General features: G+C 37.1%; 2 protein-coding genes across 2 annotated transcripts; both read left to right on the forward strand.

The window, feature by feature from the left end:
* Positions 1-5,391: 5,391 nt before the first annotated feature.
* On the forward strand, positions 5,392-6,664 carry LOC121762959 (actin-depolymerizing factor 5-like). Its single transcript, XM_042158986.1, has 3 exons — positions 5,392-5,543; positions 5,630-5,889; positions 6,281-6,664. The coding sequence occupies exons 1-3, from the start codon at positions 5,523-5,525 to the stop codon at positions 6,429-6,431; spliced, it is 432 nt and encodes a 143-aa protein (XP_042014920.1). The 5' UTR covers positions 5,392-5,522; the 3' UTR covers positions 6,432-6,664.
* A 9,212-nt stretch (positions 6,665-15,876) lies between these two features.
* LOC121763081 (subtilisin-like protease SBT1.6) lies at positions 15,877-18,513 on the forward strand. Its single transcript, XM_042159143.1, has one exon. The coding sequence runs from the start codon at positions 16,010-16,012 to the stop codon at positions 18,317-18,319; it is 2,310 nt and encodes a 769-aa protein (XP_042015077.1). The 5' UTR covers positions 15,877-16,009; the 3' UTR covers positions 18,320-18,513.
* The last annotated feature ends 3,991 nt before the right edge of the window (positions 18,514-22,504 follow it).

Here is a 22,504-nt window from a genome sequence, read left to right on the forward strand (position 1 = left end):
GATCTGCCGGTTCATGCGGTAAACCGCCGGTTTCGGTCGAATTTGAAATTTCAAATTTTTTTTTATTACTTCCAATTTTATATTATATGATTGAAAAATGACTTTAGTATTTCAGTGAGATTCCAACCGTGTTTTTTATTGCAAATGTATTGGATCCAAAATGGAAATTAGCTGGTACCTCTAGGATTTTAGATTTTTATTATAACAATTTGAGTTCTATTGATCTTGGCCCCCTTCAAGCAATCAAATCCGATACCAGTGACGAATTTGGAGTAGACCTCTAAGAAACATTCCAAATAACCCTCCCGGATCGGTCCATTATCCAACAAACCGTCGAGTTTAACTTGCGCTCTCTCTACACCGAATATGAAATCAAATATAACACTACCCACCAAGTCAGTGTTAGGTTTAGTATACTGAAAAGCATATTTCGAACGAGTTTAAGCATGTTTCGAGCGAGTTCGCGCGAATAGAATCTTGCTTGTATACGGAATAACTCTAAAATCCACTTTTAACCCGATTCAGTATTATTTGAGTAGTTTGCACGAATAGAATCAGTATATTATTACATTGTGTTTGCTTGTGCGTTTATAAGATGTTTTATAAACATTTAAATGCATAAGAAGTAAACAAAGCCTAAGTCTTTTGCTTAGTAGACTGGTTGTGGACCGCGTCCAATTTAAGGTAACTACAGTCGGTTCTATGCAATGCTTTGCAAAAGAAAAAGAAGAATTTCACAACTTAGATAGGCTTTGGCTACCTATCGCGAAAGGTTGCAATGTCAGCCCGATTATTTCTAAGCCTTATTGAAATAAGATGACGTTGGTGTGGTATAGCACTGAATGGATCTAATAGCAAGACGTGTCTGTATGCTATCTACTGAAAGACTAGGTCTTGATAAATATCTATTTCTTAATCAATGTACGTTAGCATTGAGCATACGATATTGAGTATCTACTACTTTGACTTACCAAATGTGCGGGTTTTTCGTCACCCAACTATCCACGTATATTGGGTAGTGGTGATCATTATCTAGCGGTGCTAGGATTGCTATTATGTTGAATCGTGCGTGAGGTGAGTCTCGTTTGATAATGTCCTCAAGAGGAGCTTGAACAAGGTTTTATTATTCGGAAATTGGCCAGTTGGAATTTAATTATTCCATGAATAATAAATAAATGTTTCTTGCTAAGTCTACACTTAGAATTAATAAGATGTTAATTAATTAAGTCCATAGCCGACTTTAATTAATTAATGGACATTTATATCTTAAGCGCGGGAAAAAAATAATAAACAAAATAGAAACCTGGATTACTTGTAATTTCGGATTTGGATGGGGAGTTCAATATTACTTCTGTAGTGGCTGCTCGTAATATTCCAATATAAGCTTGTATTAAATTGTGGGTTCAGTTTAATTAGTAAAAAGCTAATTAGGGAAGCTCATATCCAAAACCTTCCGTAGATCCCTGACTGTGCCTAATATGTAACTATTATAAATAGGAGAATAAAGGAGACAGATTAATAATTGATTTAATAATGAAATTTTCGTCCATTTCTTATTAGTAGAGGAGATCGAAATTTTCAATTCTCCTCCGTGAGTTTCCAGCTCTCCTCAATGAGAAAGTTCTGTCTTTTTTATTCGAGTCCTAGTATTTCGATAAGATCAGCCCACACTGATGTCGGAATACAGTTCGAGACACCAGCCAGAAGATCCGTGGTCTAGTGTTGAAGATCATAGTGGAGAAGGCGCGAGCAATCGACGATTCTTTAGAGAATCAAATCGGTAACTCTAAACCGTAGAATTCATGTTTAGGATTTATATTCTATGAGCATGAATTATTTGTGTTCTAGCATGCAATTCTATGTTAACATGTGAATAGATTAATCTCATAATCTGTCAAATAGATCTTACGTCTGATTTATTTGTTTTGTACAAGTCTTTCGTTGGGCAAGGGGCTCCAAACCCCATCAAGAAGACCCCCCTTCCTCCACAACATAACTATGGCTTCGCATTTCAAGCCGATTATGATGACCCCGACGCGCAATCCCAATTAGCCGACCTATACAGCTACAGCACCGGCGGAAGGTCCTCAGGTATGGTGAGTGAATTAGATTTATATTTCGATTCACTCTTTTCCTTTGGTGATGAAGGTCCTACTCCTCCCACCCAAATCGACGTCCTCGATTGGCGGGGAACCCACAAGAAAGATTTTTCCATCCTTGCTTCAATGGCCAAGGAGATTTTTTCTATTCCGGCTTCCACTGTCGCCGTCGAGTCCGCTTTTAATGTTGGCTAGCGTGTGTTGGATGAATCAAGAAGTAAGCCTCGGTGAAAAATATGAAAGCCGTGATGTTACTCTGACGTCCGAGAACAAGAAAATGATTGGGATGATCGTCAGAAGGGATCACAAGATGAATTCACCGGGGATGAATCGTAGGCGAACCGTCAACCGCCGTCGGCCAAGCCAAATAGGTAAGTAAGGTAAGAGAATTACGTGGGCTTTGATTCCCTAATGCAAATGAGCATTGAGGATATGTATGCACCTCAACTTAAATTTTAAATTTAAGTTGAGCTCAAGTCCTTTTTCCTTTATTTCTTTTTTTTCCATTTGTTCCTACTTTAAAAATATGCAAATACAATTACATAATTGTATTTGTATATACTCTAGTCGATGAAGTAGATTTCTCTATACGGCTAAATCCGAGAAACTTTTGACAATTCTACTATAATTGTTAATTGTTAGACTAAGCTCAACATTTAAAGTTGAATTACTAAAGGTGTCCTTAATTTAGTTATGTAGAAGGATCTCATTCGCCGATTAAGAGTATATATACTTATAAGTTTTTTTTCTAAGAACTTCTACGTCTTTTTTGTCATTTGTAATTAGCTTCGTTGTTGACTAGTACTCTCGTTTGTATTTAAATTTTTGTTTAAGACTTCAAGACCTCAAGGTTTTTTCGATTTGTAATTGTTGTAAACCTGTAATCTCAATAAAATTGCAACTTTCATCGTATTTTTTTAAATTTTATTTACGCACATTTTATACATACACAAATAAAAATAATGCAAAAAAAAGGACGAACCGGCGGTTTTGAACTGCCACGTAAACCGCTGGTTTTTTGAACCGGAATCGGAACCGCCGGAACCCTTGGTGGGCCGGTTCTGGTTCATGCATATGATGAACCGTGAATCGCCGGTTCATGAACCGGAACCGGCGATTCCGAACCGTTGTGCATGCCTAGGGTTTGGGAGTCTTCTACATTTCAAGCTGACCTATATCAAGATACATGCGGAGTAGTGTTCAAAAGGGTGAAATTTTCCTTATCCTCCCAAGATCATTCTCGGCTTCTCCCCCTTCTCATCGGAATACAGCGTCTTTGGCCACCCTACGCCGCTGCAGATACATCCACTCTCGACATTACATCTTCCCATTCCCTTCCTCCATTACTTTTTCCCTTAAAGATTTATCCATCATAGTCAACATAAAGCTTAGGAATCTCACGTTATTATTCAAAATGATTTATTAATAAAGGTAAGAATTAGTTTTTACTTTGCCTCTTTCACCTTTTAAGTATGAATTGATGAGTTATGTTATGATAGTTCCTTACCTAGGTTGAATGATTGAAGGTGCCAAGAATTTTGGGGATATGTTGAAACTTGTTTATCCTAATTGATTTTTGTACTTTAGATTGTTATGCTTATTGGATGTTTGTATTCCCACATCGCATGTTGAATCTAAACTTTTCTTTAGGTGAATTTGGTTCTACTTCTTGTTAAAAAGAAAATGTTAAAGGAAAATCAAGAAGTAAAGCATATTAAATGCAAAATTTGGAAGGGATAGACTTGGAGAAGGTATTTGGCCCATTAAAAATTAATATTAAAAATACACATAAAGGCTCAATATCTACTTCTTCAGCCCATTTAAAAACACATAATCTAAATCTTCAGCCCAACTCTCTGCACCGCCTGATTCTTCTTATTCAAATCTAATTACAACAACCAAAAATCTCATTGTCCATTTAATTCATAAGAATGAGGCAAACCCAAACCACTGCGCAAGTAAGAGGTGAAATTTTTTAGTAAAATTCAAGATGTGAACTGTTATAAACTGAACTATGCACTTTTATTGCTTCAGATCTTCATTCTCAGATTTATAAACTCAACTATGCACTTATATTGCAGGGACGGCACAACATCCAGTTTCATACTTCTTCATTTTCTTCTCGCTTTTATAATGCTTCAGATCTTCTTTCTTCTTATGCTCTTCTATTCCCCCTGAAATGTTATAAAATTATCAGAATTTTCAAAATTAACAGTAAGATGGTAGAAAGAGATGAATTGGTAGAAAGAGATGAAGATGAATTGGTATTACTGCAACCGGTATTTATAGAACAATTTGCATCACTAATTCCTCCTAAAATCTTCCGGCTATTTTCAGTTTGAGATTAATTTTTGGCTCTATTTGCAAACTGATTTGATATCTGTGATTGATTGATAATTTAATCAGCTTTAGTACCAAAAGATACACCTATTAACTCTTGATTTGAACATATAAAGGCAGTTAATTTTGAAGGTAATTGTTTTACCTCTTGGTCATAAAGGTAGTTGCACTTTTTAAAGACTCTTTTGAGAGTTGGCAGAAGAGAAACAAAATCTTAGGGATGCACAGTATGTTTCAAGATGGTTTCTAATGTTTTAACATATGATTAGAAGAAATTTCATTAAAGTGAGCGCCAAAATGAGAGAGCCAAAAACTGTGGCTTTATATATGTATAGATTCGGTTTTTCGAGTTTGGTTCGGTTTTGGCAAAAAATCGAACCGAAATCCAAATGTTTACCCTAATTGAAGGTGATATAATTGTTTACACTAAAAAAATATAGATATCAGGTGTTAACAGAAATTATAAAAAAAAAAACAAGAAAAGAAGAAAACAACTGTGGAATATATAAACCAGAAACAACATTAACGTGAGGTAGACTCGAAAATTAGCAAAAATTAAAGGTTTCATGTACACATTCAATATCATGTTTTCTAATATTGATATTACTGCAAATCGCTATTTAAATACATTTTCAGACCTTTCCTTCGATGTCATGTGCTTGTACATTGATTTTGGTCCCAACAAAGATATGATTATCTCATTTGTAAACGGTGGTGACTCGTTGAATGAGAATATGTTTCTCTTGTTTTTTTAAATAGTTAAAAAAAATAAATACTTTTTCTAAGGTTACGAAACCCAAATTTTATACTTTGACTAGTAGTAGTTGACATTAATCCGTTAAACAATTCATTGAATATATAAATCAAATTCATTGAATATTTACGTCGCGAATCGAGGCTGAATTATTATAATGATTCTGATGAAGTCCTGATTTGTAATTATGAGAAAAAGTGAGGGGCAAATACTGAATAACGCATTATATATAAACACGTTTCCCTCAAAAATTCAACCATTCACAATTTCTCGTCTCCGATCTTATCTAACAGCATAGCTGAGTGGAGCCCCAATTTCCACCCACCACCATGGCGATGGCTTTCAAGATGGTAAACAACACAGCTAAATAATTATATCTCTCATCTCTAGATTTTTGGAATAATAGTAATGGATTAGGAAATGGTGTATTTTGCAGGCGACGATGGGGATGCGAGTGACGGATGAGTGCAAAAATTCGTTCATGGAGATGAAGTGGAAGAAGGTTTCCAGGTACATAGTGTTTAAGATAGACGAAGGCTCCAAGCGCCTCACGGTGGATAAGGTCGGCGCCGCCGGCGAGGGCTACGATGAGATGGCCGCCGCCTTGCCAAACGACGACTGCCGCTACGCCGTCTTCGATTTCGACTTCGTCACCGTTGACAACTGCCGTAAGAGCAAGATCTTCTTCATCGCCTGGTAATTACTCTCCATCTACTCCTCAATTTCACTTTCATTCCTCATTCAATTTCTGAAATTCTGTTTGTTCAGCACGTCGGCGTGCCAGAGCTAATTTACAATTCTACCCCTCCTTTCATTGAAATATGAGATTAATTGGTATTCTAAAATAAAATAGCTCAATTTGATAATCTTTGATGAGTAAAAATAAATATATACAACAACCAATTGATTCTAATTATGCATCTGATTTAATTATAGATGGTAGAATCAATATATGCCTAGGTTGACATAATTGACTATAGATTAAAACTATCATCATAAAATAGGAGTAACATTTATTTGCTTTAATCAATGTCACTCAAATGTGAAAAGAATATCAATATATTTTTCTTTTGGTATTAAAATGCAGGGCCCCAACAGCATCGAGAATAAGAGCAAAAATATTGTACGCAACATCAAAAGATGGACTGAGGAGAGCATTAGATGGAATCCATTATGAATTGCAAGCCACCGATCCAACTGAGATGGGATTCGATATCATTAAGGAGCGAGTCAAATAGTGTTATCGCTCCATCATTTTCATAATTATCTTTAATCAAATAATAATCCAATTAATTAAATAATCACCACTTAGTTAGAACCTATGCTTTCTTCTTGTTATTGTGTCCCATCCCTCACCCTTTTACAGCATGTGGTGCTAACTGCATTGTTAGTGTTACTCCTTTAGCGACTAATTATTTTTGCTTAACAATCACTATTGTGCAGAGTTTAACAGCTAAGCACCTTTTTTTAATCTTCCCTGTTTGCTACTTTCATTTTTGTCCTTACTCAATAGTTCATCTACTATAATTATTTAATAGACACTTGTTTGGGTAAATAATGTATTGTAAAAATTGGCCCACTTTCCCTACTTTTCTTTTCTTATGCAACTTTTTTTCTTTTTTTTTTCTTTTTTCTTTTTAATTTGCAGTTAAAAAGCAGTTTACGCCTTCACGCAAACAACTTTAAGCAATCTTCTTTTCCATTTCCTCCACGAAATAGCATGGCCCCATTACAGAATTACCTTTTTAATAGAATAGAATTACCTTTTTTATACTCCATCCATCTGCCATTAAGAGTCCCTTTTACTTTTGCGTACCCATTTTATAAAAAACGATAATAAATAATTAAAGTGGAGAAATGATAATGTAAGAGAGAGAATAATGTTGACTAGAGTCTTTTAACATTATTCTATCTCTTACTTTACTATATCTCCACTTTAATTATTTATTATCATTTTTAGAGCATCAGCAATGGCGCCCGTCCCGGCGGAATTCTGACCGGCGTGTCGGAATTTCGCGGCGAACGTCCGCCATTGTGCATGGTATGCACGGATACGGAATTCCGCCGAGGACACCGCAGTTCCGCGGAATTCCGTCGCGACGGGCGTGCGGACGTCCGCCATTGCGTTGACTCCCACGGACGTCCGCGCGGAATTCCCGTTTATTGCATTAAATTTTTTTAAATTGTGGGAAGTTTTTCGGGAAGTTCTTGGGGGATGTCCGCCACTGTGCAGTGGAAAGTCCTTATGACGTGTGACGTGACAGGAGGTGTTTTTAGGAATTCTGCAGGGAATTCTGCCGGGAATTCTGCGCCATTGCTGATGCTCTTATAAAACGAAAACGCAAAAGTGACCGAGACTCCTAATGGCGGACGGAGGGGACTCCTAATGGCGGACGGAGGGAGTATAATTATGTGGAGGAGTATTGGGTTGGCAATTTTCATTAATGGTCTAATTCCAAATTAGAGTAGGGGTGTGTAATTCAGTTATATGTTAACGTATGAATTATGATTAACCTAAACTCAATTATTTGAAGTTAGAGCGGATTAAATAAGGTGGTAAAAATTTATATAAATACTATTCCAATGGAATATGATGTGATCAAATGCAAACTCTAAATATTGTATAAATTTCAAACTATGATATTGACTATTAAAAAATGTCAACAGATGATCAAATAATAGTAACAAAAAATGTCAACACAATGTCAACGGTTGATGTTGAGTTGAAGTTGTGGTGATACTGTGTTGACATTTTTTATTCATATTATTTTTTCATCTGTTGACATTTTCTAACGGTCAAAATCGTAGTTTAGAGTTTGTATAGTATTTACAGTTTCCATATTATCACAAACCCACTCCAATAATACATCTGCGTTTTGTTATATCGTTAACAGTCCTCTTGATTGTGATATTTAAAAGCTCGTTCATTTCATACTATATCTGCGTCAAATTAACAATCGCTCATGATATGTCATATCATAACATGACAATTTAGCGTCGGCGTATAAAATATCCTATAGTGTATATTGTATTTATATTTTATATCCTAACTTATTAATGCATATTGTATTAATGAAATTTTAAAAAGAGTAAAGGCCAAAATTGGTCCTGAACATATCATCATTTTACGATTTTGGTCATAAACTTTATCTTTAGGATTTTTTGATCCTGTACATTTCAAATTGGATCACAATTGGTCATGGACTAACTGTTCCGTTAAAAACTAACAGTCAACGAGTTTAATCACGATTTTGACCAAATTAGACTTTTAATTCTGATTTTTTACTTCCTAATTATTTTCGGGGACGCTTTCTCACCTCTAAATCACTCTCCCTCATCTTCGGCGACGGCATCTCGTTCATCTCCCACAGCGTCGCAGCCAACCGTCGGGCCGACAGGGGCCGGGCCGATCTCCCGCTCTGCGAATACTTGGGAGTCTCAATGGCGGCGCTTGTTCGCCACATCGGCACAGGGGTGCTGGATCGAGACCTCCCCAGCCCGGCCCGATTCTTCCCCGCCTAGATGGCCCGACATCGTCCTCCTCATTTCAGGCCCGACATCATCCTCCTCATCAATCACACTTTGATTTTACTCTTTTTTTTGGGGAAATAGAAATATCAATCAGTCCAGATACGGAATCAACCACATAATTGTGAAAAGAAGCTGCAGAAGCTACGAAGATACACATGCTAGAGTTATGTTTGGAGAGAGCTCTCAAATCAGCATTTTTCATTGCACTGAATGTAACAAGTTACAATACATATATTCTTCACTCTAGGACATTGTACTAATCTACTTTAACAAACTCTAAACATTGTACTAGTCTACTTTAACTAACTCTGCAAAATCTCTCTCTTCTTCATTCCATTGAGCAACACGTCTCTCCAAGTACAATGGTGGTCCTCCACCTTAGCTGGCATGCTTGGCTCAATCACATCTGTAGCTCGTGTGAGCTCTCGGATTGGTTCTTTTGGTGCAACAGCCTTTGTCGTCTCTTTTATCTTTTCTGTCGCCTTGGCTCGTCTGGAGTTGATGACTTGTTTATCACGCGTAATCTCAGCATTGCAAGCAACAGCTTAATCAACTCGCCATGCAGCGGCTTGATCGACAGCTTGATCAACTTGGCATGCAGCGTCTTGACTAACAGCTTGATCAACTTGGCGTGCAGTGGCTTGACCAACTTTGTTATCTCTTCCAGCTTGATCAACTTGGCATGGAGTGGCTTGACCAACAGCTTGATCAACTTGGCATGCAGTGACTTGACCAATTTTATTATCTCTTCCAATAAATTGAAGAATTAAAGCACAACTCATTCATTGGTGGGTCAATTGAATTAGAGGTTTCAAGAAATTTTCTAGAAAACTTTCCTTTTCCATCTGCCTATAAACAAAATGTTTTTCAATGGGAGCAAAGTGGTGTTTTTTTTTAAATCGAGAATCTTATTACAGCTGGAATGTGGTTTCAATAAATACAAGTTAAAAATGGAAATATAAATGTGCATAAAGAGTAAAAATAGCGAGAGAGATCTGAATGAGGGGGAAGAATGTGTGGGATAAATGATGGGATAAATGAAAAATAATTAGGGAATTAATTGGGGAGTAAAAAATCAGAATTGAAAGTCTAATTTGGTCAAAATCGGGATTAAACCTGTTGACCGTTAGTTTTTAACGGAACAGTTAGTTCATGACCAATTGTGATCCGATGTGAAATGTACATGACCAAAAAATCCAAAAGATAAAGTTTATGACCAAAATCGTGAAATATTCATATGTTCAGAACTAATTTGGTTTTTACTCTATTATAAAACACACATAATTCACACAATATATAGTGTTAATTGGTAAAAAAGCCCACTTTTTTGCAAGAGAGAGATAAAAAAGGTATTCTCCTATATAAAGGTGTAATCAAGCTTTGAGCATCAAGATCATTGTTAATTACGATGGGTAGGGTCGGTGTCAAAATAATTGAGATTTGTTAGCTCCTAATCTGATTTGATCTAATCTAATGTAATCCATTTATTCAATTTGTGGTGGATTTGAAAATGACATTGTTCCTTGCACTTTATATTTTCCCCACCAATATAGAGAATTTTGTCAATAAATTTAGCCTCGTTCGTTTTTGGTGCTATGGACCATCTTTTATGACTTCCTTTCAAAGGAATAGCAATAGCTGTAACACTATTTAGAAGGTGCCACAAATAAAATATGAGACTTAAATAGAGGATAAGTAGAAAAGAGAAAAAGTTTTTAGCTAAAAAAGAAAAATGATTCAATTAACTTGGGACTATCTGAAAAAAATTATGACTCAACTGCGTTGAGAGGGCGGAAGTATCATTTTCGGAGTATTGTCCACTACCTCTTTATGAACTAAAAATTATTTGTCATATGAATATTGTTGCATATGTTGCCCAACTGGACGGATCTAGATCTGCAATTAAAGAGTTACAATGTTCATCATCACCTCAGATTCTAATAGTATTGCATTTTGGCAGTAAGAAAACAATATAAAATGCTAGCACGACGCACTGATTTGTTCACCAATTGGGTGATTTGAGGATTTCATTAGTGATCAACATTTCCAAGATGTAACACCATTTGATTATTTAAATACAATTAAAATTTAATTAAACCAGAGGCAAAATAAACTTAGAGCATCCACAATGGCTTTCGCCCAACAATAGCCCAGCCATAGCCGAGCAACAAACTTCTCCTGCCACATCATCAGCACTAAAAATCCTCCTGACACATCATCAGGACAAGTAAATAGCTCAGCAATAGTCTAACTACATCACTCCTAATTATATAAAACAAATAATTGACAATCACACAAAATACGGAATTAAATTTACGACACAGATACGCAAAAATTCAATAATATTATTTAAATTAAAAAAAGTACATTAAAAAATACATTAATTTAAAAAAAGTACATTAAAAAATACATTAATTAAAAAAAATTACATTATTTAAAAAAAACCGACCTCCGCCTCACTCCTCGTCTCCGTCGCCCCCGTCGCCACCGTCGCCGCCGGTACCCCCCCGTGCCCCCCAGTCTTCAAATCGTCACACATGCTCACGAGCAATGCGTGAAGAAAGCTCTTTTCCTCGGGGTCCTCTGCCGCCTTCCAATCGGCTAAGATCTTGACCATCTGAGCACGCGTTTGTTGACGCGCGAAGAATTTGAGATCCTCTGTCGACTGGCCAAGGGGGGATGCCGATTGGACCTCCTGGGACCCCCCGACGCCCCCTCGCCTCCCATTGCTCCCGCCTTTGACCAACCGGGCGAGTTCGGCGAACGAACGATGGAGGGGACGAGAGCTTCTGAGCACCCTCGGGGAGGTCGTGGGAACCACCGCTGATGCCGTTGTAATCACCGGTATAGTTCAGAGTTCAGTCGTTGCTTCTTCGGCCAGCCAGCGTCGACACCTGCCCGGAACTTCTCGGAGTCGTTCAGCACCTCATAGCAGTTCTAGTAGGTGAACTCCTTATACAACCCGGGCTGGGGGAAGGCTTTCTCCGCTATCCTCCTGCAGTCATCCTCCGTTTGGCCACTGCTCTGCATGCGGAGGGCGTTGGCGTACAAGCCCAAAAATCGGGAGACCCCAGCCCTGATTCGGTCCCACGCCTTCCGGCACTCCTCCCCGTTGCGCGGCCTCCCCTCCGGGCAAAATGCCTTGTAGGCTGCTGCTATTTTGGCCCACATGTGGACGATCCTCTGATTGTTCGAAGTGAGAGGATCATCGCAAACACTCACCCATCCCGGCATCATCTGCATACCGGGTGCCCACCCCGGCATTGCCGGTAACCCCCCCGGCGATCTCCCCCCGGCTGCCATCCCGGGCATCATCTGCTACCACGGGTACATGTTGTAATACCCGGGCATCGGACCTCATACACCTTCCACGGGTACCGGGAGAGTTTGAGACCCGCTCGTCATTGGAGTACCTTCGTTGTCGTTCTCCATTTCACGTTGTTGATCTTGTACAGAAATTAAGATAGAGAGAGTACTCGTTAAAACAAGTGGTGCGAATGAAAATGACGTGCAAAGCGCGTATATATAGTGTTTCGAAAAAAAGAAAAAAAGAAAATTTTGCTCGCCGATCGCTCACCGGTCCGGAGCCTGCAATGGCGGCGAGCGGACCGGCCAGCGCATCGCCCAGCGCTCGCGAATCGGCGTACGCTCGCCGGTTACAATGGTTCGGCGAGCGAACCGGCGAGCGCTGGAGATCGGCTAGCCGGTCCGCTCGCCTCCATCGTGGATTCTCTTAAACTTCAAAAAGGAGTACTACATAATTAATTAGCATGAAATAAAAAATGAACAGAACGACGGGACCAGATGTCAGTTGAATTTGATTTGTTTCACACAGGACGACACGGTGTTAATTACTATACAATTAAGATCAAACAGGATATACATAGCCATAGGTTTGCACTAATTATGCTTATTAGCTCATAATAAGTATGTCTGTTGGTATTACAAAAACAAACATATTTCACACAGGAGAAAAATGTCCGCTTAATCCTATGCAATATTCGCTACTGAAAAAGAAAGCTTACTAGCTAAGGGTGTGGAGATCAGAGAATGTCTGGGCCTTGTCCAACTTAGTGAAGGTAGCCTATTTAATATGGGTGTGGGCCTAAAGAAGTACGGCCCAAATCTAATTTATATACTCTGTATTAGGGAATACGGATACCAATTTATTTTTATATTTCTGAAAAATAAATTTATTTTGGTGATTAGGTCAACTTTGCCATTTATGTGTATAAAGAGTAACCACTGATTAAAATGTGTTGTTGACTCATGCAAATGCCAACCTTCACTTAATAAGTTGGCTCATGCATCCATGCACCCTCAATATTCAGATGCGCATGCCTTTTAATTAGAAAAGGATAATTAGTCGATTAAATTCTAAATCATCTGTCTGATTTATCTAAAAATGTGAATGCTCACACTATTAATGTTGTACGGAAAATATCTCATTATCATAATTATACAATTTCACTATTATTATTATTATTATTATTATTATTATTATCATCATTATTATTATTCAATAGTGGAATGTGGATAAACATATCATCTATACTCCCTCCGTCCCATTAAATATGAAACATTTGGGAATCGATACGAGATTTTGTATAATGTTATTTTGTGAGTTAATGAAGAGAGAGTAAAGATAAGAGAGATGAAAAAGTAGAGATATGGTTATTTCCATTTTAGGAAATATTTCATTTTTAATGAGATAATAAAAAAAGAAAAATGTTTTATTTCTTATGAGACAGATGGAGTACTAGTTTTAAGTTCTAATGAGACAGGCGGAGAACTAGTTTAACTTAAAAAACCTTTTGTATAAAATAAACCATGAGTCCCCCAAAAAAAGGAAAAAAAGGAAAAAATAAGGAAAGAAATAGGAGAATATAACATCGAACCTACTACGCCTATAATTTTGAAATTCCAAATACTTATAGGCCATGTTTGTTTGACGGGAAAGTAAAGTTGGCAAGGAAAATGATTCCTGAGAAAATGAATCTCGGGAATATGATTTCTAATAATTTTACTTTCCCGTGTTTGGAAAATATCAAGATTTAAAAGTATATATTTGATTTAAACACTAAACTAAAAATATACTTATCATTTTTTATTTATAAAAAATAATAATACATATTATTTAATAAATTATTAGTTACAAATGATAATAATTATATTATTTTATTTATTATTACGATGGATAGTTTAAATATGGATTATACATCATAATATATAATAATATAATATAAATAAGATTATTATTATTATTATTATTATTATCATTATATTTACTTAATTTTTAATTGAATAAATTTTATAATTTAAAATTTCACTACAATTTTATTGTTAATTACTAATTTATAAATTAATAATTAGAATTATTATTATATAATTATAATTATATTTAATTATTTAATAAATTATTATTATTATTATGATAATAAAAATAAAAATAAATATTAATAATATAGTTATAATTATGATAATTTGAATTATAGTTATTTATTATCCTGAAATTAAGTATGGTTTATACTTTTAAATTATTTTTAAAACATTGTAATAAATAATAACAATAATAATGATGATTATGATGATGATGATGATGATAATAATAATAATAATAATAATAATAATAATGATAATAATAATAATAATAATAATAATAATAATAATAATAATAATAATAAACTGTACTATATTGCATTAAATATGTAAGAATCTCAAAACTGGGAAAAAGAATACCTAAGAAAAGTTAGGATTTAGAATCCTGGAAAGTTGTACTAACTTTTCTTGTTTCAGGATTTTGATTACTTTCCCAGTTTGATTAAAAACGAAAACAAACACAGGAATTTAAAATTTAAAGAATCAAATTATTTTCCCAGACAAAATCTTGGCAACCAAACATGACCATAGTACTCCTATTAAGAAAGGTATATCTACTATTAACATCTCTAACGGCATTTGTTTGACCACGCTTTTTCACCTTTTTAGTGGATTGATATAGCATTATGTTATCTTTCTAAAACGTTGAATACCTGTTACTATTAAATTAGGAGTACTATATATTAACTGATTTCGGTTGTTTTTACGAAAAGCTTTTAAAACACAATCTTATTCCAATCGTCCGAATTTTCTTTAAAGTTTAACCAATTTACAATAAATTAATATGTGATGATATCACTCAAAAAATAAAAAATGATGATATCATAATGCAAGTGTACTGTACACTAAAATAAGCCATAAAGTACAAACATGATAAAATTTTGAGAGAATCTATGAGTAGTAGTAGATGACATATTGCCCTTTTTTTATGAAGTGTATTTCGTAAAACATCCCAATACGCACCATGCTTACACAAAAAAAGGCACACATATAATAATGACCCGTGGCCATTAATAATTGTCTTTTCTAAAATTAATTAATCTCGTTATACTCTAAAAATAATCGATTTTATAGATTGCTTCCCGCCATTTCCGCAGAAAAATATGTGACTTCCTCTATGAAAAATCCTCTCCACATTATCTCACTAAGAGCATCTTTAATGATTCTGGACATGCAATAGCTCTCACATAATCTTCCCACTGCCATATCATCTGCACTAAAATCCTCTTGCCACATCATCTGGACATGCAACTGGACATGCAATAGTCTTCCCATAGCCCTCCCATAGTCTATCCACATCACTAATAACAATTATATAATTTAATTTACAATCGTAGCAACATACGGAATTTAATTTACGAGACAAATACATGAAAATTGAATAATAATATTAAAATTTATAAAAAAGTACAATAATTTATAAAAAAGTACATTAATTTTAAAAAAATACAAAAATTAAGATAGAGAGAGTACTCGCTAATACAAGTGGTGCGAATGAAAATGACGTCCAAAGCGCGTATATATAGTGTTTCGAAAATTTTAAAAAAAATTCTGACGCCGATTCGGGGCCTACAATGGCACCGTGAGAGTCAGCGTCAAAATCGGCGTCAGTCCAAGAATCGGCGTAGGCGCGCCGATTTTAACGCCGGTTTCGCTTACGCCGGCTACAATGGTTCGGCGTCAGCACCGGCGTCCGCGAAAAATCTGCGTGCCTACGCTGATGCCGTCATTGGAGATGCTCTAATAATCACTTTCCTTGTATTTAATCATTAATTAACATGCAACGGCATTGATTAATTACTGGACATAAAAAAATGATTCATTATATCACTGATTCACAGATGCTAATAATCACTCATCTTCTCTCACTAAAACTTTATCATTCTTCTTCACTCTCTAGCAAGCCATGGTTCTTCGACTTCTCCAAATCCTACTGTTAATATTCTCACTCACACAATCCTCAGCTGATAATCATGGAACAGCCAAAACCTACATAATCAGAGTAGACACTTCATCCAAGCCCTCAATTTTCCCTACTCATCTCCATTGGTACACCGCCGAATTCACCGACCCCTCCGCCATCCTACACACATACGACACCGTTTTCCACGGCTTCTCCGCCGTCCTCACTCCATCCGCACTCGCTGCCATCCGTCGCCACCCCTCCCTCCTCACCGCCTTCGAAGACCGCCGCCGCCACCTCCACACCACTCGCTCCCCTCAATTCCTCGGCCTGCACAACCAGCGCGGCCTGTGGTCGGAATCCGACTACGGCTCCGACGTCATAATCGGAGTCTTCGACACCGGAATTTGGCCGGAGCGGCGCAGCTTCTCTGACCGAAATCTCGGTCCTGTGCCGAGGCGCTGGAGAGGAACTTGTCACACAGGCGTGAAATTCAGCGCGAGTAACTGCAACAGAAAAATCATCGGAGCTAGGTTTTTCGTCAAAGGTCATGAGGCGGCGGTGCGAATCGGCGACGTTGCGGTCTCCGGAATTAATGAGACGATCGAGTTTAAGTCGCCGAGAGACGCCGACGGACATGGCACGCACACAGCTTCTACCGCTGCGGGGAGATATGTTTACAGAGCTAGCTTGGAGGGGTATGCCGCCGGCATAGCGAAAGGCGTCGCGCCGAAAGCTCGATTGGCGATATACAAAGTGTGCTGGAAGGATGCAGGCTGCTTCGATTCCGATATATTAGCTGCGTTCGACGCCGCCGCCAACGATGGAGTCGACGTCATTTCGATCTCAATCGGCGGCAGCGATGGCATCTCCTCGCCGTACTACCTCGATCCAATCGCGATCGGCTCGTACGGCGCCGCTTCGAGAGGGATTTTCGTCTCCTCCTCGGCCGGAAACGACGGGCCTAATGGAATGTCGGTGACTAATCTCGCCCCCTGGCTCACCACTGTCGGAGCTGGAACGATTGATAGGAATTTCCCGGCGGATGTGATTCTCAGGGATGGGAGAAACTTCTCCGGCGTGTCGCTTTACGCCGGAAAACCGCTAAAAGGCAAAATGTATCATCTCATTTATCCGGGAAAATTCGGTTTACTCTCTGCTTCTCTGTGTTTAGAAAACTCTCTTGATCCTAATCTGGTTAGGGGCAAAATCGTAATCTGTGACCGCGGCAGCAGTCCACGAGTCGCGAAAGGATTGGTGGTCAAAAAAGCTGGAGGCGTCGGAATGATCCTCGCCAACGGAGCTTCAGGCGGCGAGGGTTTAGTCGGAGACGCTCATTTGATCCCAACCTGCGCAGTTGGCTTCTCCGACGGAGTTCGAATAAAGGCGTATTTAGCTTCAAATCCTAAAGCAAAAGCAACCATCAAATTCCGCGGCACAGTTGTCGGAACCAAGCCGGCGCCGGTGGTGGCGTCATTCTCTGGCAGGGGACCGAACGGGCAGAATCCGCAGATCCTAAAACCAGATCTGATAGCCCCTGGCGTCAACATCTTAGCTGCGTGGACCGATGCAGTCGGTCCGACGGGTCTGGATTCGGATTATCGGAAAGCAGAATTCAACATCTTATCCGGAACCTCCATGGCTTGCCCTCACGTGAGCGGCGCCGCGGCGCTGCTTAAATCGGCTCATCCTGATTGGAGCCCGGCGGTGATCAGATCGGCAATGATGACGACGGCGAGCGTGGTGGACAATTCAATGAATCCGATGATCAACGAGGAGAGCAAAAAGGCAGCGAATCCCTACGATTACGGCGCAGGCCACTTGAATCTGGAGTTAGCCATGGATCCGGGGCTGGTTTACGATCTGAGCAACGACGACTATGTTAGTTTCCTCTGCGCGATTCAGTACGGGCCGAAGACGATAGAGGTGATCACGCGGTCGCGGGTGAATTGCCCGATGAGGAAGCCGCTGCCCGAGAATCTCAACTATCCGTCGATCGCGGCGGTTTTTGCAAAAGGCGGGAGGAGATCGACGAGCCAGATGTTTTTTCGGATGGTGACGAACGTGGGGGAGGCGAACGCGGTGTACCGGGTCAGGGTGGACCCGCCTAAGGGGGTGGAGGTGAGCGTGAGGCCGAGGAAGCTTGTTTTCTCGGAGATAAACACAAGGCTGGGCTACTATGTGAATGTGACGGTTGATGGGAAGAATATGGCGGTGGGCGATTCGGGTGTGGTTTTCGGGTCGCTTATTTGGGCGGATGGAAAGCGCATGGTTCGGAGCCCCATTTTGGTGACTCAAGCGGATCCATTCTAGATTGGTTTTTACCTACTGATATTGCCTTGTTTTAGTCTCTATCTAATTTGCTTTTACAAAGGTAAATTCATTTTCAACTTATAAGGTGAATAGGTATATATTATGGTGAAAGTTTGTTAGTGGTAGTAGCTTATGCGTTATGATTGTGAATGATAAGTCATGTTGGAAGTTGTAAGATTAAATTTTTAAACAAAGGAGAAGGTTGGTTTACAGCTTCCATTCTATTTTTTCACAAAAAATACTACGTATAAAACTTGTAATGCTTGTAATGGAATAAACGTTGGCTTTCTCTTGGAAACCACAGTAAGGATGATAGAAATGAAGACGTTAACTTGACACGCTTACTTAATTCTTTCGATTTAATTATTCGCAAATTACTTTGAAGAATAATACGCATATAATGGATTAATCAAAACAGTTTAAGCTAATTTTACATTTATTTTGACGGATGAACAATTTTTTAGTTTACTTCATACTTCATTCCTCCCATAAAAATAAGGGCATTTTCCATTTTAAGATGTTCCATAAAAATATATCTTTCTATTTTTGGTAACTCATTCTCTCTAATAAAGTGAGTCACATTATCTACTAACAATACTATAATTACTTTTTCTCTCTATCTCTCTTTTACTTTATTAATTGTGCATAAATTCTCACATCATTCCAAATATTCATATTTTTATGGGACGGATGTAGTACTTTAACTATGTGGTTGTCATGTCACTCACGATTGAATAGAGTTAGGCAAGCTATAGGATTATATAATGAGATACATAATGAGATGAAATAATTAGACTTAAATAGGGTTGGGAATTGAATTGTCAACTAGGCCGAGCTAGATATATAATGAGATACATAATGAGATAAAATAATTAGACTCAGATAGGGTTGGGTATAGAGTTGACAACTGTGTCGGGCCAGCCCGACCCAGCTCAACCTAGGCCAGGTATGGGCCAGGTCAGGCCCAGCCCACCGGTGAAACAAAGCGAGGCTAGGCTGGGCCAATTAGTTGAGATGAGCTTCAATTGGACCATTTTGTAAACCCAGGCCCAGCCCATGCCCAGGACCATCTGAAACCCAACCCAGGCCCGACCCTGGACCAGGTACATTAGAGACCCACTTTTTATAATTAGTTTTTTAATGTAATTAGGTGATTAATCACTAATAATAGTATATTTCTTTATTTATGCATGTCATTTTGTGTGTAAGACATGTTAATTTTGTCTGTATCGTCCAATTTTTTTGATGTCTCCAAATGAACTCAAACAATAGTCTAATATCAACACAAGTTTCCAATCAAATCATGATTGCAACATTCAATCTTGACTACATCTAATTTTTTTCTTATATTTTTCATCCAAGATGTAAAAAAGATGGTTATGAAGTTATTCAAACCTTAATATTTGATGAATAATTAAAGAATAGTTAGTTCATATACTTGTAGTTTTGAAAATATAACATCAACTCATATGCCATCATCTATTAACAAAACTAACAATATTGGTTCTTCCTTTAGTTATACTTACTTTTAAATAGTACAAAGAACATAAAATATGATATTGATACAAAGTCAGTAAATGAACTTAAACATATTATTTAAATTTAGATTTAGTTAATGAAATATAAATACATATTATATATTTTATTTTTGCATATGGTATATTTAGCATATTTAAAATACATAAACAAAACATTTAAACAAAGTCTAGCCTTGCCCAGCCCTGGCCTAGCAAAATTTGAAAAAGCCTAGCCCAGCCCAGCCCGTCTCAGAAATGGGCTGGACTGGACGTCAATATAAGCGGGCCTGGGCCGGGCTAGGCCGGCCCAACCCCCTTGACAACTCTAGTTGGGTACTTCTATAAGAATTGTGATCAATTGTTAACTAGTATTTTTCGCAAATTGCTAAGTACTATAAATTCTTAGTTATTAGATCTAAATGATCTAGTGTATCTAATGATTGCACGATCTAGTGTATCTAATGATGGCACGTGGAAATTTGTTTTGTATTAATTAATTTGAAAATGGTCTTTTAGTGATTTCCTATACATGACAATTTTTGTGATTCTCTTTATATCAACGTTGTATAATAATGACAACTCAATGACTTGAACATGTCAACTAAATTTTATTGATACTGTACGTGTGTATGATTGACATTATATGTAGCTGTGTTGAAATCAATCAGAATATTGAAAAAATTACTCCCTTCGTCCCCCATTAATTGACATCGGTTGACTTGACACGAGTTTTAAGAAATATAGTGGAAAATAGGTGGAAAAAGTTAATGGAATCTGAGTCCTACTTTTATGTATTAATCTATCAATATCTAAAGTGAGAGTTTTTGGGATACTTTTTTAAATGTCATTTGTACCCTTTTTGGCGGGAAAGTGGGCAGCATAGCAGTCTGTATTTTTATGTTTTTTGTTATATATCTTGTGTTAATATAATAAATCCTGTACAGAATATTGACCGTAGTATGTTGTGGAAAGTTGTGTAGAGGTAGGTCTATATCTGCCATCTTGATGGCCTACTTATTATATACTATTCTATTACAATATTTACTATTACTATTTACTACTATTACATCCTGTATTTCATTCTTTCAAGCCGTTTCAATGCTCATTTTGACTTCTTTGCAATCCCTTCCTGCAAATGAAAAATATAATTAGTTAAAATCCAAGCAAACTTTGAGGATGTATGGAATTGTGTTACTAATACAACATTTTCAATAATTTGTATATCATTTTCTTAATAATAATAATAATAATATAGTTAGTATCCACTGATTATAAAAAGTTATGTAATAATGGTCTGAAAAGTTTTATAATTGTTATGATAAAAAAAGTTATGCAAATAATATTATCAGTATCCACTGATCATAGTAAGGTATGTAATACTAATCATTAAAAGTTATGCAAATAATCTATGCAAAACATTTTTGAACAATTTTTATTGCTTACCTGTTGAATGAAATTCTTCTTCTTCCTTCAATTTTGTTTGTGTAGACTTGAACAGATTCTCATTCAAGTAATCTGAATATTATGCAATGTAATATGATAGTGATATTATAAGTAATCTGAAGAAGAATGTAATCTAATATAAAAAGGGTATGAAGATAGTTATTGGACTTGATTTAAACTATTTTTTAGTTATGAAATGTGTTACCTTTTAGTGTGCACCGTTTTGGATTTGTTCTAAATTCAGATGCAGACTTGAAAAGTTGGTTATGGAAGAATCACTTCTCTGAACTTTTGTAGTGTCTGTGTAGGTAGCAGCCTATGGTAACATTTTTGTCTCTCTTTTTCTCTTGGAGAGGGTGGCTGGCGACTGCTCAATCCCTTTTTAGGGTTATAATGAATCCCTTTTGCATTCCTGTAAAATTTGATTAGTTTAAATAGAGAAATATGAATCAGCAAACTCATTTATTGGGCAAGTGAGATGGGCCATTCATTTAATAGCTTTTACTGTCTCATTCATTTTCCAAGACACATCTGGCACTTATGTATATTCCTTATTATTAATTCGGCTCATTTAAACCCTAATATTGGTAATGCAGATTTAACACTCTTTTAAATGCTTTTATACTTATTAAAAACTTAGTAAAATATTATTTGATATATATTTTAAAGGAGATATGTGAAAGGTTTTAATAATCATTCTGTTTTTTTGGGAATATGTAATGGTTTACATGTGTGCAGTGCAGGCTGGTTTCCCTCCTCTATAAATACCTTTAATCAGTTAGTTTACAAATCAACTAGCAACACTCTCATACAAACATACATCCCACTCCAACTCACAGTAGGTAGCTCGGTTTATTGGTAGTTTTATCTTCATTCTGTTCTTATAAAATCAGTAGACTACATGTATATTATCTGTTTCTATTAGGATGGTTTTCATTGCTGTAATGTACATTGTTACCTTTTGGTAAAAGATTTTCTTGGCCTCTCTTCTCTTTCACCGGGGTGTCTTCTTTGATTGCATTATTACTGCGCATATGTGAAGTTTACAGTTATGGGTTGTTGTATAAGATCAGTAGACTATGTGTTTGTATTGAATTCTTTTGATTGGTGTAATATACATTCTTACCAGTTTGGTAAAAGATCTTCTTGGCCTCCCTTTTCTCTGTCTGGTATCTCCCATTTTGTTGCATTCTATCTGCACATGTGTGGAATTTATAGTTATGTG

Source organism: Salvia splendens, chromosome 13 (genome assembly GCF_004379255.2).
Source record: "Salvia splendens isolate huo1 chromosome 13, SspV2, whole genome shotgun sequence".
NCBI lineage: Eukaryota > Viridiplantae > Streptophyta > Magnoliopsida > Lamiales > Lamiaceae > Salvia > Salvia splendens.

Coding starts and splice junctions, on each gene's coding strand:
- LOC121762959 (XM_042158986.1), top strand. CDS start 5,523: ATGGCGATGGCTTTCAAGATG. Junction 5,544..5,629: donor TGGCGATGGCTTTCAAGATG/GTAAACAACACA, acceptor TGTATTTTGCAG/GCGACGATGGGGATGCGAGT. Junction 5,890..6,280: donor AAGATCTTCTTCATCGCCTG/GTAATTACTCTC, acceptor ATTAAAATGCAG/GGCCCCAACAGCATCGAGAA.
- LOC121763081 (XM_042159143.1), top strand. CDS start 16,010: ATGGTTCTTCGACTTCTCCAAATCCTACTGTTAATATTCTCACTCACA.